Raw genomic sequence first — 20,692 nt, 5'->3', positions numbered from 1 at the left:
ACATCACATGTGAGTCTTATTATCATACTTAATAATCGGAATTGACAAAATTAACTTAACTAACGCAGTTCTACCCGTTTCCTACCTACGAAATAATCTTTATTGCGAATACAGTCTTAATCGAATTCTTACGCTATTTTACATATATTTCGACGCGTCGCTAACATTTGTCCCCGCAGTCGAAGACTCCTGGTGCATGGGTTGCGACGCGATGACCGCCAGCCTGCAGCTGGGCCTGCGTAGCGTCCCGTGTCTCGTTCTGATGTCAGCGGAGCGGACCCGTCCATCGGGTCCCGGGTAGGTAGTCTCGACGACGCCTCGGGGCCACACGCTGCGTGGACCATTGGGTTCAGCGACGATGACCACATCGCCTGGTTGAAGTTGCCGCCCTCCGTCGTGGGACGACTTCCTCGGTGCCAGTAGAGGAAAGTACTCTTTGGTCCAGCGCCGCCAAAAGTGGTCGGCAAGCGCTTGGGCCATCTTCCATTGCTTCTTTTCGTTCTCGTCGTAAACGCCAATCATCGGTAGGTTAGCGTTATGAAGAAGTAGAAAGTGTGCTGGAGTCAAACTTTCTTCGGAGTCTGGATCGACGTTGACATGTGTAAGTGGTCGTCGGTTGACGATATTCTTTATCTCGGCGAGTAGAGTTTCGAAAACTTCGGGTTTCGGTGCTCGTTCGTTGAAAGTGTAGGACATCGCTATCTTAACTGTCCTTATCATTCGCTCCCACGCGCCCCCGGCCGAAGGATTGCCAGGTGGGATGAATTTCCACTCCATTCGGTTCTGAGTGGCGTAAGTTTGCAGTACAGGCAGCCATTGCCGGTACGCCTCACGTAGTTCCGTCGCCGCCGCCCTGAAGCACGTCGCGTTATCGCTGTACATCGTCCTGGGCCATCCTCTTCTCGCGGCGAATCTTCGTAGTGATAGTAGCGCGCTGTCGGTTGAAAGACTGTGCACGCTTTCAAGGTGAATAGCGCGCGTCACTAGGCACGTGTATAGACACACCCAGCGTTTTTCTCTGCGCCGTCCGATCGTGACGAACATCGGTCCCATGTAGTCTTGTGCGGTGTGAGTGAAGGGACGTTGATACGCCTGTAGTCGCTCGGGCGGGAGATCGCCTAAGGGCTGCGCTCTCGGTGTTGCTCGTCGTAGTGTGCATAGCGCGCAGTTTCGAGCTACAGACTTCACGGTCGGCCGCAGATGTAGTATCCAATATTCTTGTCGCAGTTCGTTGATTACTGCTTCGTTGTGAATGTGCGCTGATCGTCGGTGAGCTCGCAGGATGAGTAGACGGGTGAACGGCTCGCGGCCATCCAGTATTATCGGTTGTAGCGCGGTGTACAATACTGGAGCGCTGCCCAGCCTCGTCTTCATGCGTAACACGCCGTCATCGCCTAGCTCGGGTGCCAGGTCGTATAATCGCGATTTGCGATCGATGAGCCTATTCTGGCTTAAGGCTCGAAGCTCTTCGGGAAAGCTTCGTCGTTGACTGTATTGCAACCACATGTGTTCTGCCTTTCTCAAGTGTCTGACTTGTAGCTGCAAGGCTTTATTCTTCGTTCTCATTTTCTCGATGAATAGCAAGACGTTCGCTGTCGCGTTCAACAGTCTGTCGTAACTGCTAAACCGTCTCACGTCTGGCAGTACGCTCGAAGGGTCTGGCTTCGCTGAGATGATCGCCAGTGACGTCTCGGTTGACGGCCTCGCCTTCCTCTCAGGCAGGTCGTCTGTTCGATTCGATGTGTGACTAGGCCATGATGTCTCGGGTCCATAGAGAAAGCGCGGTCCTTCGTACCACTCGTCCTCGATGCGCACGCTCTGCGCTGGTTGACACCTCGTCGCTCGATCTGCGGGGTTCTGAGCGGTTGGTACATACCTCCACGCGTCTCTATCTGTTTTCTCGGCGATCTCCGCAAGTCGGTGTGACACGTACGGACGATAGTTTCGCGCGTCATCGCGAACCCATCCGAGAACAACCATGGAATCTGTCCAATACGTCACCTTTGTCACAGGATAACGCTGCTCGCGTAAAATTGTCTCCGCCAGCCGCACGCCGACGACTGCTGCGGTTAATTCGAGCCTGGGAACTGTCATTACCTTTAGCGGGCAAACTCGGCTTTTCGCTATAGCTAAGCTCACTTGCGTTTCCTCCTCGTCGTTCGATACTCGCCAATAGGCCGTCGCGCTGTAGGCCTCGGTCGATGCATCACTGAAAATATGCAGTTCTCTTCTAACTGCACCGGTGGGCGTGGCGTATCGTCGGGGTATTCGCAGCGCGGACACGTCGCTCAGTGCCCTCAGCCACCGGAAAAAGTCCTCCGCTTCCTCCGCCGGCAGCCGCTCGTCCCAGTCCGTGCCCTTTGTCCACACACGTTGGAATATGATCTTAGCGCTTATCATATACTGCGCTATGAGGCCTAATGGGTCGTAAACTGACATTACGGCACTCAAAAGTTCCCTTTTAGTGGGCGATCGCTCGTACCTTTTCACGTCGTCTGGCACTCGTAGCATTTTCGTGTTGTACCCCAGCGTATCCGTCTCTGGGTCCCACGTCATTCCGAGGACGGTCTGTTGCTTTTCTCCGAGATGAGAAGGTCCCGTCGCTCGCTCCTCCGGATCGATGTTTCGCATTAACAACTCGCTGTTGCTAGCGTAGCTGCGCAGCCGAAAGCTAGCCTCCGCGTGTGCTAGTCTCACCTGTGTCGCTGTTGATATGAGTTCCCGTTCTGTCTCATATGATGCCACATAATCGTCCATGTAGTGATTATTATGGATATCGTAGACCGCGTCCGGATAGCGATCCTTGTTGTCCGTCGCATTCCTATTCCGCACCGAGTGTGCGAGAAAAGGAGAAGAGATGTTACCGAAACATACCCGGTTTAGCTGGTACGTCCACGGTGTCACGTCACGCCGCGATCCCCTCCAGATGAAGAGCTGACTATGCCGATCCTCTCTTCGCAGCTGTATTTGAAGGAACATTTCCTGTATGTCCGCGGTGACGGCGAATTCCCACTCACGGAATCGAAGTAGTATCCCCAGCAGGCTCTGTAGTAAATCCGGTCCCGCGAGGATGAAATCGTTCAATGCACATCCCTGACTTTTCGCGGCGCAATCGAATACAGCGCGATACTTTCCTTTATTTAAATTGTAGACACTGAAATGGGGCAGAAACCACATCCGATCTGACTGCGGTGGTTCCATGATGCGCTCTGCGTACCCCTTTTCCAGAAGCTTGTGTATCTGTGCTTGATACTCGTTGGCGAAGTCAGGATCTCTCGACATGCGGGCTTCTAGATTGCGTAATCTCGCCTTCGCCATGTTGAAACTTGGTGGCAGCTTTATGTCGTCGGCAGCCCATAGTTGGCCGACTTCGTATCTCTGTCCTACCTTTTTTACTGTTCGTTCGAATGTATCGATCGCTCGCTGGTCGTCGGGTCGAATGTTGTCCTTTGCCGTTATGCCAAGCGCCTCGACTGCCCAGTGTTTCTTGACCTGCTCCACGAGATCACTGTCGTCACTGTGGCAGTGCATCACGACCTGCTCGTTATTTGGTACATACCTCGGCATTCGCCCGAAGAAAACCCATCCTAACGAGGTTTTAACTGCGCACGGCTCGTCCTCGCCGCCCTGCCTCACCTCCGTCGGGTTTATAAGATGACTGAAGTCTCCGCCTATTAACATCTGCGGCACGCCCATGCCCGTGTAGCACTCGTCGCCCAAGTCCGCCAGATGTTCGTATTCCAATAGACGCTTCTTATTTAATGACTGCGAGCGTATCCCTAGTCCGTCTACCGTTTTTAGGGATATATCGTATGTCAAGCCGCCACGAGCGGGGCTTACTTTAGCCTTGACCGTCTGTGTCACTGAGCTAAGTTTCAACCGCTGAATACCTCTTATGCATAGCGGCTCGTCTTGACCGACCGCGCCGATCTCGTCCGCGACGTCCTGGTCGATCATTGACAAGGTGGATCCATCGTCAAGGAAAGCGAAGATATGCGCCGTTCCCTTTGGACCTGATACGGTTACGGGTAGTACCTTTAGCAGCACGCTGTAGTCCGGTGTTGACGACACGTACACGCGGGCGTCGTTCTCGTCGTCCGCAGCTCGCGGCTCCGTCGTGTCCGCTGGCTCGGCCGATGACGTCACTGCTGACGATGTAGGTACTGACCTGATTTCTTGTGTTAGCACCATAGCCGTATCCTCACGCACTTCCTGCGGCGAGTCCGCATGAAGCAGTCGATGGTGTACGTGAGGACAGCCTGCAACGCCGCACGCTTTGGCCTTGCATTGTGTTTTCATATGCTTCGCGTCGATACAGCGATAGCATATACGATTTAATTTCGCCCACTCCCATCTAGCGCCCACGGATTGGGCGGCTAACTTGCGGCAGTCCGGCGTCAGGTGACCGCCACCGCAGAACAGGCACGTCGTCGAACGGGATGTTGTGGCTTGACGTGTCGCGTACGTCACTTTCTGCACCTCGTGTTGACGTCCTGTGGGAGCTCTCGGCGGGTTGTGCGTTGCGGATATTTTCACGCGAGCGCCGGCTGCGCGCGCGTGCGGCACTGATAACGGCGCCTGCGCTCGTCTCGGGGCGGCGCGGGCGTGACAGAAGGACATCTCCTGTTCGCTCTCCTCCATGAGGAAATCCGCCAACTGCAGAATCTCCGGGTCCTTGCTGTCTCGATGTTTCTTCGCGTAGTCGCACCATCTGCTTCGAAGATGCGGCGACAACCTGTCCGTAACCTCTCTGATGAGCATGGGGTTATCGGCATAGTGCCTTCGATCGATATCCATAACTGTAGATACCACGTTCATTATTTTTATCGCGAAAGTGTTGAGGTCGTTCGCGGTAGGCCCCAACTGCGGCAACTTTCGCAGGTCGTCAATCGCCTTGTCTAACAATACCTCGCTGCGTCCAAACTGCTTTTTCAGTATTCTCACGATCATATCGGGTCTGGTGGCTGTCGATAACACGTGAGACACACACGTCTTTGCGTCCCCGCGTAAAGCCATCCTGAGCCGCGCCACGTTCTCGTAGTCAGTAAACTTATACCGCTTCGATGTCTCTGCGTAGGTATTGTAGAAACTTCTCCACTCGCTGACGTCTCCGTAGAAATGCGGCAGCTCGAATATATCTTTCGGGGCTGGACGGGCCGCCATCTGCATCCTCTCGAACAGGTGCAGCATGGACTCTGCTACAGTACCTTCGGTGGCGCGCGTGTGCGCCGTGTGCGGAGTACGCGCGTCCAGCTGTGGCGACGTCGATCGCTCGCGACGCGCCGGCGGCGTCGTCGATCGCCTGCGTCGCTCCGGTGGCGATATCGATCGCCTACGCGACTCCGACGGTGGCGATATCGATCGCCGATATACCTGGCGGTCCGGTGAGAGGCCTCGAATATGCCGCTCCGCCTGCGCAGGTCGTCTCGGAGTCTCGTACTTGGGTAGAGGTTCGTCGGTTAACCTCTTACAAATGGGTTTTGACGTCGCGTCTCGCGAGTTCTCTAGCCATTCGTCTAATCGATCTTGATTCGAATTCCGCACGCTACCAGCAGATTCGTGCTCGTCTGCGCTATCCGCATTAGCGCGGATCTGCAGTTTTCTGGCGTCTAGCCGTTTACGTACCATGTCCGCTTCTAGCTGCAACTCCCTCCGGGATATCTCCGCTAGCCGTTCGCTGGCCTCGAGCTCCGCCTGAGACAGCTGCGCTTCTATCACAGTGCGACTGCTCGCATGTGATCTGACGGACTGAGCTTTAATAATTGGTTTATTTACCTCCTTGGTAGTTTCCTGCAGCGACTTTCGTTTCTCGGTAGTTCTGTCTATGACGGCAGCCTTGGGATGTCTAGCTGGGATCGGCGTGGGTCTGGAACGACGCCGTAACCGCTTGGCTAAATCCCTTCGCCATAGCAATGTCGTGTCGTAGGACGGTGACCTCGGTGTCTCTACGGTTAATCCATACCTGAGCGTGCTGTTAGCTGTCGCCGCGCCCATCGGTTGCGCGCCGGCGACGCTAAGCCCTTCCGTTACGCCAGCGGGTCCGGAGGAGGTGAGGGAGGGCGCGCCGCGTCGGCGCCCATCGCCCTCTCAGCGCTTGCGCGTGCGGCCTCTCGTTCGCGGGCCGCCGACGCGCCTTCGTCGAGTAGTTGCTGCCTCTCCTCTTCGCTCGTCACTGACGCAGCTCGGTTGGACCTGGACCTCGTCCTTACCATCCTGTCGTCGCTCATGACAGGTACGTCGCTGTAGACCCGTAGTCCGCACGAAGATCCGGCTCGAAGGACCAGAAACTGTTGCAGACCGCGTCCGCAAAGCTTCCTATCGACGGCTCGAAGTGGAGAGAATGTGCTGGAGCTCGTGCGACTCACTCTTTCGTCCCGGGCCTGTACCTTGAGCTTCGATGTCGTCCTCAGCAATCAACCGTACCGATTATGATTTTGGATTAAACTAACTAAAAAACGAATCAAATCAAATGGTTTATATTTACAAAAATCAACGACTCTAATTTTAACGCGGTTATAAAAATACTCCTAAGCTAATATCCTAACTTGATCCTAACGAAACGCTCGGTACGGACGATACGTCGCGATGCTGTCGTTTTCTGCTGCTGCCGCTACCCGTCGTGGAGGGTGGCTGGCTGCTGGCTGTAGGCTGCTAGCTGCTGGCTGTAGGCTGCTGGCTGCTGGCTGTAGGCTGCTTGTAGTAGGCTGCTGGCTGCTGGTTTTCCTTGGAGGCTGCTGGTTCTTCTTGTTCCGGTCGAATTCGAATGTCCCATACCGAGCGATCGTTCCTTTTATACCCTTTTCAGAATGCGCCTACGCTTCACGGAAAGAAACATTTCAATTTATTCGCCCAATCACGACTCGGCTGAGCGCGAGGCTCCGTGCGATAGAGAGGTAAATAATTGCGCCCGATAGGCGACGGATGGCGCGTCGTGATTGGTCGAACGCGTTACGGCGCTCGATTACGTGAATTTAACGCTATCATTTTTCGTTCAAATCCTAATTACTTATAAACTAATTAGGCTATCGCTTCGAAATTACGTAACAATGCACCTGACACTAGGGTCATTCACCTCGAGTGGAATGCACCTGCGTTTGTTTACGTTTTTACACAATAGAAGAGGTGATTAGCCGTCCGGGCCATACAATAGACTGGTTTCTCAGCTTGCCTTGAGCTCCATTGTTATCGATAACGGCATATTACTATGGAAATGTAGGTTATCGTGTTACGTAAGTTCCCAGCTACGTTTTAAAACTATTTACATCTTCATATGTCTTATAGTTATCGAGTTATTGGCTTGGATTCGAGTAATCCTAAGGCAATTTTCGGGTGAAAGGAAAATGATTTCGGAACTTTAAGGAAATATTTTTAGCCAATCAGAGGAGAGTTCGGTTTTCTCGCTCTAAGCCTCTCACGTTAGTGCTTATTGGCTATTAATCGTAGTCCAATGGACAGTTCGAGTTTAGATTGAACTTTGGACTCGGTTTCCGCGACTTGGGAAGGAAGGAATATGGGAATTGCCTGCTATCGAATACATCACATGTGAGTCTTATTATCATACTTAATAATCGGAATTGACAAAATTAACTTAACTAACGCAGTTCTACCCGTTTCCTACCTACGAAATAATCTTTATTGCGAATACAGTCTTAATCGAATTCTTACGCTATTTTACATATATTTCGACGCGTCGCTAACAGGGTTCATAACCATTTCTTTTCAGGTCCAATTTAGTCACGATATTACAGGCTCATATAAATCCAACTACTTATTTGTTTTTGAAACGTTGTTATTAAGTCAAGGCAATAGGATATTAGGTACGTGAATTAGTTTGGTAACATTTCTTAGCAATGTCTGGGTTTTGCTATAGTCACTACCAGAGTTAGACAAAAAGTAATCGACTAACGATTAACGATTAAAATAAGACGATTAATTCGTTTAAATCGATTGAAAAGGACGATTGTAATCAAAGACCTTCCATTAACGTTAATAGCGAATAAATTAATCGTCGACTAATTTTGACAACTAATTTTAATTTGGTCATTAATTTTGAAATCAGCACCCCTGAAAACATATTTGACGACACCCATAACGACTTTTATGCCAAAGTTACAGTCAGCAATGTCAGATTTCCAATTGGTCATTAATTTTGAAATCAGCACCCCCAAAAACCTATTTGACGACACCCATAACGACTTTTGTGTCAAGTGACAGTCAGCAATGTCAAATTTAAGATTGATTATTATTTTTGGAATCATCACCCCGAGAACCTATTTGACCACACCCATGACCACTTTTGTGTCAAAGTGACAGTCAGCAATGTCGGATTCCAAAGTGGTGTTTAATTTTTAAATCAGCACCCCCGAAAACATATTTGATGACACGCATGACGACTTTTGTGTCAAAGTGACAGTCAGCAATGTCAATTAATGGTGGGGTAGCCGTAAAATAGTCGGTCAAAACAGTTTTTAAGGGTACCCATACGGTCCCTGTTGGGTAATGCTGATTATAAAAATAATGACCAACTTGAAACGCTACTCTCTTTTGAAATATTTGTCGCCGTCGCCGCATTTTCCACAATCTACCTACGTATGCTTAAACAAAAATAAGAAAAAACGGGTAGAACTTATGATAATTCTCCCAACTTAAATATGATGATGAATAATGCAGTGTAGGCTTATTCTGTTCACCTCTTATCATTCTTTACAACCATGTCACATATATTTTATTTTTACTTAATTCTTTCGAATGATTTTAGTAACACCATACGAATTATTACCAAAACTGTATTTCGAATATTCCTAAATTTATCGGAGTCCCCATTTCATTTCAATGGTATTGAAAGGTTGCCGGGGCCCCTAGGCCCGTCGGCGTAAGGAGAAATCTCTAGACCTACCCATTATAACTAAAACTAGCCAAGAATATATCGCACTCGTGCTCTGAAGGTTTCTTATCTTACAAGTTGAAAGATGTTTTTTCTGAAGGCAAAGTCACGCTTGACCGGTTTAACAACGTATCTTTATGCAGTCGGTTTGTTATTACTACCAAATCAGATCATGTTTGATTCACGTAAAATGCCATCTCGTCCGATTTTTAATTACGTATGTAAAAAAAAGAATAGCAAAAGGCTTTACGTAAGTATCCATACATATTCTCATATATATTAAGGAAATGCTTACATGTACCATTTTTCTATTTCTTGAGTAGTTGCCCACTTTTATTTTAGTCCAAGTACCGAAGTATCATTCAATATATCTCAAAAAGGATTGGTATGCGCTTTAGTACAGTCCACTCAAATCAAATTAGATAATCATTACACTATCCCGACGATTTCCTTAAACCGGCAGGTTATGCGACAAGTTATGTCGACAACAAAACCGACCGGCGTGCCAGCCACCATATTTAAGATTACCGCTTTTTGTCACTATCGACTTTTTCGATGACCACTTTTTCCCAACCCTAGCGAGCGCACGCCGTGATTGGTAGTGTTGCTATTATAAATGGTTTTTAATTAACGCTGATGGTGTAGTGGGGATGTGAGACATACCTGCCTATACTTTAAGTATTTACTTAATGAGACTTAATGTTTTGTATACTTAAAATACATGTACGTACTTACTTATAGTTCGCTATAAAGACTGAGAGAGACCTGTATCCTTTATATGTATATTGTAGGGCTCCACTACGAAATGATTTTTTGATTAACAATACCAAGAAGGGCAAAGATCCTGACAGAGTATAAGAATAATAATGGAAACGGACATTTATTTTTAATCTTTAAAATACACAGCACCTGCAAATGCACAGTGACCAGAGCACAGCCAACACACTGCTGCGGCACGTGCAGTGGCCCGTTTCTCGAAAGGTACAATCCTTGTATTACAAGTGTGTTTCCATGACAACCCATACGATTTGACAGTTCGCGCACTTGTAATACAAGGCTTGTACCTTTCGAGAAGCGGGCCACAGGTCTATGGACATAGGCGTGCCGTACTCGTGCTCCATACCGTGCACACCGTGTGCTCTTGCACAGTCACCCGAGCACAAACAACACTCACCGGTAGTAGGGGAAGGGCTGCGGCACTTGTAGGTCTATACAGTACATAGACATGCCGTACTCGTACCGCAACATGCCATGCACGCCGTGCACAGTCACCCGAACACAAGAAACACTCACCGGTAGTAGGGGAAAGGCTGCGGAACGTGCAAGTCCATGGCACGCCGTAGTTGTGACGCACCATCCGTGCACAGTGTCAGACAACACGCACTCATCAGTATTAAGGGAAGGGGTCTGGCTGGACATGGCCGCGCCCTACTTGTGCTGCATCATGCCGTGCATGCCGTGCACAGTGACAGACAACACACACTCACCGGTAGTAAGGAAAGGGCTACGGCACGTGCAGGTCCATAGGAATGGGCGCGCTATACTCGTACACCATGCCGTGCACATCGTGCACAGTCACCCGAGCACAGACAACACTCGAGTAATGTTCAGTACAATTATGTTTCCACCCAGCAAATATTTTTTTTGATTTATTGACTCACCGGTAGTAGGGGAAGGGCTGCGGCACGTGCAGGTCCATAGGCATGGGCGCGCCGTATTCGTGCTGGACCATTCCGTGCATGCCGTGGCCCAGCATGGCGGCCCACGGAGACGCGAACCCGCCGGGGTGCTCCATGCCTTACGCATCCAACGTTGTATGCATCATGTAAAAGTCACTCAACCACTTCCATTGTACCATACCGTCCAACACTAGCACTAGTCAGCGTAAAATTGTATTTAAGTGTTCAACAGAATCACTGGTGAGCACTAGATTTAAATTCGCAACTGGTAATAGGTATATTATAGTCTGAATATTGTTTAGAACACTATGAAAGCATTTTCCACATTCACATGAGTCAGCGTCCAATTTAAATATTCCTATTTCCTATTGTGTTATAAATTTTCGTATTATACCTATTTGAACTGTGAATTGTTATTTAAATAAGTAACTATTCTACGTAGTACACCCTACCTATTCGTGTAGTGTGGTTTAGGTATATAAAATGAAGTAATTTTCATGCCAGGCCTGGTACATGTTCGAGTTTTGTAAAGTTATTATTTGCCTAATAACAGAAGTAATAAATAGAATTAGATTCGTTTTTATAAAATAAGTATACTAAATTATAAAAAGTAATATCGGAAATGTATTGTAATTGTTGAACTAATATGCAATAAAAATATTGTACTTATTTTAAGCATTAAATGAAGACAAAAAATAATTATCATATATTATTACATACGTATATCTTCATTTATTTATTTCGTAACATTGCAATCCGGCTGTTTCACTCCGCTCGACGACGGCGAGTCAACAGCGGCCCGCTATCACAATCGAACCGCCGATGAGCAAACATCTTAGATGACAGCTCGCACCACTACCCAGAAACCCATCATCACACAACACTATTAAAATATGCGATTAAATAAACATCACGCTAATTAAAAATCAACATTAGGTGCGAGAGCGATATTTCTCTTTCTCGTTTTCGGCAATGTTGTTTAGATATTTTGTACCTACATTATGCTAATATAATATTTTGAAAATGAATTAAATCTTTTATTTCATTCAAATACTACAAAACACATTACACAGGCAATCTTAAATTAGAAATCTCTTATTTCTTAACATATCATTCCATGGAGAACATTCTTATCAACCACATCATTCTGGAGTGCCCCTAACTAAATACACAGGTCATATAGACGACTTTAAAACCTTGTCGGACAAAGCAGTAGCGTACCTGGCAACGGCAAAAATTTAATTTTATTTAAGTTTCCATTGTAATCCAGTGACGTTGTATATATGCCATACGATAAATAATAAATAAATAATAGAGAACACGTCTTTTCTATACCTAAATATTTGCTATAAATAAAAGTAGTTAGTTCTTTACTTGGATTATTGTAGATGGCAAGTAAGTAGTAAGTCCTTGAAATTCATGTTTTCAACCATGAGGTGTGTAGATTATTCGTTCAGTCTGTACCATTAATTGAAGTCGAATATCAAAAAGTCTAAACACCTTATAAGGATTATCCAACGTATACCGGAGCATTTTTATTGCCATTTGCAAAAGTAAATTGCTCATTTTAAATTGGGTCTTTTTGTTCTATACTTGAGTAATTCATTTTTGCATCTGTTTTTTGATTCGTACGTGCTTCGTTATTTAGTTACTCGTACTTATAGCCCATAAAGTTATTTTTATTGCAAGCAATTCGTAAATCCAAAATAGGTAAATATATATTTCTGTGAGTTAGTTTTTGTATGTACATTATGAGCCCACCTGTAAAACGTGGTATGTTTAAATAATCTTTTTAGATAATACGTCCATGCATTTCTAAAAAAAACGTGTCTGATGACAAATATATGAAACTATATAGTTTGGAGGCAATAGAGAGAGAATAATGCATTAAATCTTAATATCGATTTTTTTTTACGATTTTAAACTAAAAAAAAGTTGTATCGTTAATTATATAGATTTCTAATGAGACCTAAGGATGCTTAGATTGCTTAATGATATGCAAAGTAACTATTTTATACATCATACCACGTTGATATCTTTATGGTTGGTTGTAAGCTTAGAAAGCCCTAAAATGAGGAAAGTAGTTATGTTTATGTTAGATAATAAATAACAGCGAATTAAATGTTATTAAGTAGGTAGTAAAAAGCATGTAATAAATAAATTAAAGGATTACGAGTATTTATGAAAATATAAGTAGTATTGGGTTTCTATTCATTAATTATTTATTCTACTTTTAGTTTACTCAATACTTATTAACTCCTCATAAAGATTATACTCTCCATGGATTATACGTTGAGGTACAAGGAGTCTATTTTTGAACTTAGAAAGTATTTTCTTTATCTTCACAACTAGCCATTTAAATTATTATTAATACAGCTATTTAAAAACCAGGAACCGATACCCGCTACATTTTGAATTTCTAGAACTCTCATTTCAAAAATGTCATTGGTACTGAGCTGGAACGAGGCCAAGGCTCAAGAATCTCAAGATAGAAGGACGTGAAAAGATTTACACATCTCTAAGGAGAATTAGATTAAGTATACATTTTATCATTAGTTGTGACATTTAGAGTCATTTGCACCTCTAAAGTAATTTTAGACTTTTTTGTATTTGTACTTTTTATATTTAGTGTAGTTCTTAGTTGTAATTCGACATTTAGAGACCTTCTACATCTCTAATTAATTGTAGTAGAGTTATACTTTAGTTAGAACTTAGAATTAGTAGTACTTATCAATTGTAATTTCGAATACTTCCCGTTTCGCCGGATTCCTGTTTTGCCGGATTCTTGTTTTGTCGGATTCTTATTTCGCCACGTTTTTTTGATTAAGAAATACTATAGAAATATCGCGGCTTTACCTATCTATTAAATAAAATGCAGACACTTCGTTACATTAATAAAAAATATCTTTGCGACCGAGCTTCGCTCGGTTCTATTTTATTATATCATGTCTTTAGATAAAAAAAAACCGGCCAAGAGCGTGTCGGGCCACGCTCAGTGTAGGTTTCCTTTACCTAGGTGATTTTATTGTATATTAATATTTCAGACGAAACAAGAATCTGACTAAACAAGAATCCGACGAAACAAGAATCCGGCAAAACAGGAATCCGGCGAATCGGGAAGTATTCGTAATTTCGATTCAATTTTAAATATTTTGTAAATATGTACATGTGACGTGTAAAAGTGCCCCTGTGACCTATTTGCTGAATAAATTATTTTGATTTTATGGTTTATGGTTTAAGATATTTTATTCTCATAAGATTTACATAATAAATCACTTACTGAGAAAACATAATATTATTGCTTATATCTAGGTAAGAGAGGGTAGCATGCAAAACTGCGAGTGACTACTTACAAGCAATCATGGTAACATGCTCAGTGCAACAAACAAGTATTGGGCCAGTTAAACTGGGACTTTAAACATTAGTTAATTAGCGGTCGTGCATGCTTTATTTCATAATTCATTTTTATATTAAAATATTTGTAATATAATGTATTTTTATATAATCAATCCGTATTAATAGTTATATTATATTCAAATATTAATTTATATTCGATATATTTATATTTTATTTGGCATTTATTTATTATTCATTAATAATTTATAATATATTTGGTGTACCTTTTATTTATTTCATTAATATATAATGTTTTAATGTTTTTTTAAAAACCTTTAATGATTTAGCGTCTTTAATGTCCTTAGGCAATTTATTGTACAGCTGAGCCCCTTCGTAAATTATATTCTTTTTTCCATACATTGTTCGAGGTGGACGTAAAATAATATTATTTGCTTGCCTAGTGAGTCTCTTTTGCACTTCTGATCGTTTTGTGAAGGTAATGTGACTATGTATATTTTTATTTATTATTTTTCTTATTAATATGCACGTTTTATAAATATATGTTTGCGAAAGGTTTAATATTTTAGTTTCTTTGTATATGGTACTACTTGGTGTAAGATGCTTATAATTAAATAATAATTTCACAATTTTATTTTGAGCGCGTTGATTTTTTGATCTTGTGGAGGCCCTGTGCACCTATGGGGTGCCTTAGGACATTCAACAACAATAACTTATCTCTTTTTTGCACAGATTTTCCTCTGGCGAAAAAATTTTTTACCTTTACTTTGGTTTTAAATATTTAAGTATCTAAGTATCTCTTTTTGATAAAATTTATACACATATACTAAAAGTCAATTGTTTTATGATACTATGTAGGTACTAGGATGTATGAAAATAAAATTAAAATAAATATTGGGGACACCCTTGGGGGACACCTTACACAGATCAACTTAGCCCCAAACTGAGCAAAGCTTGTACTATGGGTGCTAAGCGGCGATATACATACTTAAATAGATAAAATACATACTTATATACATAGAAAACATCCATGACTCAGGAACAAATATCTGTGCTCATCACACAAATAAATGCCCTTACCGGGATTCGAACCCAGGACCGCGGCTTAGCAGACAGGGTCACTACCGACTGAGCCAGAGCGGTCGTCGATCCATACTAATATTATAAATGGGAAAGTGTGTGTGTCTGTTTGTTTGTCCGTCTTTCACGGCAAAATGGAGCGACGAATTGACGTGATTTTTTAGGTGGAGATAGTTGAAGGAAGTGACATAGGCTATTTTTTGTCTCTTTCTAACGCGCGCGAAGCCGCGGGGGAAAGCTAGTAAGTTATAAAACTTATAAACTGTAATAGTTCTAGTTAGACCCCGGTTTAGTTTACGCGATTACCGTCCTGACCCGACTGATGGTTGCAAAACTTTTGCTTTATGAATGATATGAATGTATTTCAGTTTATGACTAATTTTCATTTCACTTTGTACAGATCATAACTAACGAATCGGTTTTACAAGATTTTACTTGTAAGTTTGCTCGGGTCAAATGTTGTAAGTACTCGCATGTAACTTAGAATGAAGCTAAAAATTTGGTTGTACATATACACCGTGTTTTTTTTTTTGTTTTCCGTTAAATTCGACTCGTAGGTAGGTTCATTATCAGGAACCACCCTGTATATCACTTTTAGTTAAATTCGCAAATAGTTATTTGTTATACAAGGGGGCAAAGTTGTATTTTAACGCCGAGTGTGATTTGAAAAACGAGCAAGATAAAGGATTCTATAGTTGAAACACGAGCGACGCGAATCCTGAATTTGCGAGTTTTTTAACACACGAGAAGTAAAATACATTTGCACCCAAGTGTAACACAAAACTTTCCCCCTCACTATAGCGAGGAAACTACAACGCAAAAAAATGCGTTTATCACTGCTTCCAGTAGTTCCACAGGTGGTAAATCATCTTAATTACTAGATTCACCTACTTTTATCAATTTTAAAGCAGTTAATTTGACTTTATTCAAGGTCAAATTACTTTACCCACTAGTGGATAAAATGAGTTTTTACCCACTGGTATTAAAGGACGAAACACGTGTTTCCGAGTTAGTGAGGGGAATAAAAATTTTTTCATCATTTTCATACATAATCAATGAATTTATTAGTGTGAGAGACCCTTAAGAATAACATTCAAGTTATTGTCAAGTGATTGACGGCACATGTCAAAACAAATAACATTAGGAATTGGTAAAGGCTGTCACACACGTGTTCAGTAATTATCTTTATTTTGTTAATGACTCGATAAACGTAAGAGTTAAGACGCTAATTTCTTCGAGATATTAATTGTATTTGATCTAAAGAACCTTCCCTTAAAGTTAACGGAATTCAATAAAAACAGGGTGTATAAGCACGGTCATATTGCAATTTTATGATACCACCGAGCTGATCTGATCATGAAAATAGGAGGTGCCATGAGTACTTTGTAATAAAACATAGCAAGCTTATTGTATTAGGGGTTTTTGGTCAAAAAAATATTCTATTTCACTTTAGTACTTAGGTCCTGAGACAGACTTGGGTATTTTGTTGTCACATGTAAGCATTACACCGTGTCCAATAAGTTTGAATACAGCACAAATAGCCAATAAAACAAAATGAACAAATAGTTACTACATTATTATTATATTTTATGAATGGCACTCTTATTTACTACATTCACAACAAATGTTTTGGAATAACTCCAGCATTAACTTGTTTACCAGCCTCAAACGCTTCTCAAACGGATCACACGCGGCACGCACCGTTTTCTTCACATTTCATCCCAAAATACTCTCGATAACCTTTTTGAAATGATCTAGGTTTATGATTTTATAAAAATTTAGTCTTCAAAGCATGTATGACCATACAAAATAGTCTAATACGCCTAAACCTGGAGGCCTGGGTGGCCACTCATGTTTCGGATAAAAAACTGCCAAATTAGTCTGAAACTACGCTAGAATACCATTTGCCGAATGTGCTGGAGGTGCGTCTTGTTGGGACACATGATACTCATTCCCAAGCATCCTTTTTAACTTTAAGGCATTTTTTTCTCCAAAACCTTGGTTTTAAAGAAAAAAACGTTGATTTTAACGCTTTTATCTGTAAGTACTGGAGGTAGTTTACCTCGCTTACATACTGCATCCCACACCTGGGCCGATGGTGAGCTCTGATGGAACCTAGGCACATTTTTCTAGTTGCCCGGAACGTTATCTATCCTCGGTACCCATAATAGTTTATTTTGGACACGTGGCGTCTGTTTTATCACATACAGATTCTCCTTATAAAAAATAACTCGTCACCTGCGTGCCGAGCAAGTATTTTGTTGGCACTTTACCTCTTTGTTTTTCTTAGACACTTCGGAAATTTCATGTACTTTGTGCTTGTATTTTATTAAGAGGAATATACTCTTTAGTTTAAATAAGAATTTGATGGCCTGTGATCCCTATATCTTTAGAACTGAGGTAAAATGTGAGTATTCGGACTTATTGGACACGGTGTATGTGTACATTAGCAAATTTATATAAGTTTAGAAATAGGGATAACACATATCATTTCAAGAACTTAATACCTATGTGTACGTACATTTAACATATATTCAACCCCTTATTTGCCAAGAATGGCACTGAAACGTGAGTAGTTTCATGTGCTCTGTCTACCCCTTTATGGGATACATATATGTACAGGATATGTATATATGTACGTATTTAAGCGGTTATCATTTTTATAATTCCTTGTAATTTGTTTTATATGGAGATGTACATTATAGATATGAATAGTGCAATTTTATCCGTATACTGTATGTCCAGTTGTCGACCTCAGTTTCCCCTGTTAATAATAAAACCTTATCGCTAATGATTGTTAAGCAACTGATCCAAGTCAAACATATGTTGTTACTTAACAAACACCAAACTAGTCCCTTGGTACGCAACGAAGACTTGTCTTAGCAAATACAATACCACAAATATAGAAAATTCGTCTCTAATAGCCGGCTGCGCGCGCACGTCAATATTGTCCTATACGTGTGTGCTTTTATTTAAATATATTTAATTGTGTTTAATTAAGGGGTTTGGATAATAATTATAATTTATAGGTAATCATTTTAAGGTCGTTTGTCTAGTTTAATTTGTCAATTAAACTTAAAGCTAATAAGCTTTTATTCGAGTTAAAGTTTTTAAAACAAAATCTATGTTATCAAATGTTATAATTTTTTTAATGTTTTACATTGACATCATCTTTATCTTTTCATATGATTTGTAGCACAATGTTGTGTCATATATATTGAAAGAATATTAATATTAAAAAGAAGTTTCCAGTGGGTATATAATAATTAAATAATGTCTACTTAAATAGTTTTAAGTCGGTACCGATGTTCTGCAGTGCCGTCCTTACAAATCCTTACGTATAAGTATTTTTTTAAGTTTTGGAACAGTATTTTTGCATACGGACACATTAAGTATTCATGAACCTAAATATTATAGCACACAAAAAGATGCACTGAAACACTTCCATTCTTATAGCGCACTGAAAGTTATGAAAAACTAATTACAAGTTAACAAACCCTATCTAAACTCCAAAAAGTTTCGGGCAAAGCATGAAAAAGTACCTCAATCAATCCTAAAAAGAGTCCTACTAACCACAGATAACACAAAAAAAACTTTCACTTTTCCAAAAACACTAGGAGGCATCGCGCGCGGTCCGACTCGCGAGCATGCATTTTAGACGTGTGCCGGTCGCTCCGACCCAGCGGTCATTGAGAGCGCTCAAAACTACGGTATGTGCGGAACCGGCCGGCGAGCATACGAAACAACTATACTCCCCCCAACTCGAAAAGACCTAACTCCTATTATTCTAAAACAATTTGGAGCTTTTCTGGAGCTGCCCGGATGGCGTCCTGTCGAATTTGGCGTCACGTCGGGGTAATTGGGTTACGTTACGTGACGGCGGGGCGCGTCACGCGCGGGGCGTGCCCTAATTACTTTCGCTATGCGGAATTCTGCGGAATTAAAAAAGGATTAGCGATTATTTCAATTATTTCACTTATTTGTTTGTTATTTTGAAAAGTGCCCTCAACGAAATCATTTATGGTGTATCTATAATTAAATATAAGAGGTTTAGAGGCTAAATTTATAGAGCTAGTTATCAAAAAAAAATCAAAAATTTCAAAAATCAAAAATTTATTTATTTGTGAAACGTACATACTACATGATACGGGGATGGAGCCAGGTAAGCAAATAAATGCCTGTGTTGGGAGGCACCGCTCTTCCCTTAATATTATGAATTATACATTGTGTAGAAGGTATAATTATTTTATGTATATAAACTAAATAAGCTAAATAAGAACAGCTAGAACCTAAACATAATAGTATTTAAACATGTAGGTATATAAGTACAAAACATTATGATATAATAACAGTTATAACTATGCAGCCACAATATTTTATGGGAAACAAACCATCTAAAATATTTACTCGAACACATGATTAGATTCGAATTAAACGAGTATGGAAGTTTATCAACCAATGACATAAATTAGATTAATGAGCTTTATAACTCGGTCATTTCAAATTTAGGTACTCATCTGTCACAAAAAATGATATGTCCTTGGGAAATAAGATAGTAAATAAACGAATCAAGTTTATTTACCTTATGGATAACTCAACAAATAAAAATGCCATCAATGTCAATATGACATGGCGCCATAAGTTTTTATATAAACAATATAATAACCAATATTGATTTACGAAATAAGTACAAGGACAGGTCATGAACTCATTAATGTTCGATTAGCTAAGTAAAATTAAGTATCATCTATCGGTAATTATTAAAAAAGTCTGATAACTTAGGTCCTCTGATGTGATATCTAGGTCACTCGCTTTGCCTTAATGTCAAATCCCTACAGGATAACCTACCCAAATCTTTGACGGAACTTGTTACAAAATTAAACAAATACTTCGTTTTCGAGGGCTATAATATTTAGCACACATTAGAGCACTTTACATAACATATATAGCACTTTACAAAGGTAACGTTCTAACGTTGTTAAAAAAAACTCAAAACAGTTGCTTCAAAGCGTAACATGTACTCTACTGTCAACCAATTAAGAAATTAAAATATTTGGAACGCGCTATTCCCACGATTCACATTTTCACCTCTAACCCGCTGTCTTTTGACTTAACTGTCAAAACGACATTTAAGCGGCAAACGACGACCAACCACCTACGACCTCCGCCGCTCTTTCATCTTGTTCTGCTTTTATAGATCACTAGCATGCGCAAGCTCGCATTTTGTCGCCTATCAAATTGTATATTCCTCTCGCACTTACAAACTCATTAGAACGTGACAGGTATACTGATAAGTGATAAAGAGGCGACCATGCTAAGACCGCAGGGGTCACGCTCCGTGGTCGGTATGGAAGTAATTGCTGAGCGAAATAACACAGGTGTGACTAACACCTTAACGGTATTTCTGAGCTATTGACAACTTTGTCGCGGTACGTTTACATGTTAACGCGTAGTGTGTTGCTGTTTTGTAATTGTATGACGAAATTATATTGTTTTTAAGAATACTCGGTATATTATCTCCTAGTCAGAAATATTTAGTTTTTCTAACAGAAATTGTGGAATTCAATTATCACCAAATAGTTACAGATTACCTAACAGATTTAGATACATATATTTATATACTTTAAAAGGTTAATTATCTTTTTTTTTCTGGTAGTACATTTCGAGTAAAAAAACTGTCGTGAAAATAGTGTAA

At 41.7% G+C, this 20,692-nt stretch overlaps 1 protein-coding gene across 2 annotated transcripts in view; it reads right to left on the bottom strand.

The window, feature by feature from the left end:
* The window catches only part of LOC125233269 (protein trachealess), a 237,506-nt gene extending 218,853 nt beyond the window's left edge, over positions 1-18,653 (bottom strand). The window contains exons 1-2 of one of the 2 annotated variants that reach the window (XM_048139213.1): positions 18,571-18,653; positions 10,546-10,966 (exon numbers count right to left, since the gene is read on the bottom strand). In XM_048139213.1, coding sequence (XP_047995170.1) covers positions 10,546-10,679 — 134 coding nt within the window. In that variant the 5' untranslated portion in view covers positions 10,680-10,966; positions 18,571-18,653. The remainder of the gene's footprint in view (positions 1-10,545; positions 10,967-18,570) is intronic. The other variant, XM_048139229.1, reaches the window with a different exon arrangement.
* Between the last annotated feature and the right edge of the window lie 2,039 nt (positions 18,654-20,692).

This window comes from Leguminivora glycinivorella, chromosome 1 (genome assembly GCF_023078275.1).
Source record: "Leguminivora glycinivorella isolate SPB_JAAS2020 chromosome 1, LegGlyc_1.1, whole genome shotgun sequence".
Lineage (NCBI taxonomy): Eukaryota > Metazoa > Arthropoda > Insecta > Lepidoptera > Tortricidae > Leguminivora > Leguminivora glycinivorella.
Note: the sequence above shows the minus strand (reverse complement) of the source record. Positions and strands in the feature narration are given on the sequence as shown.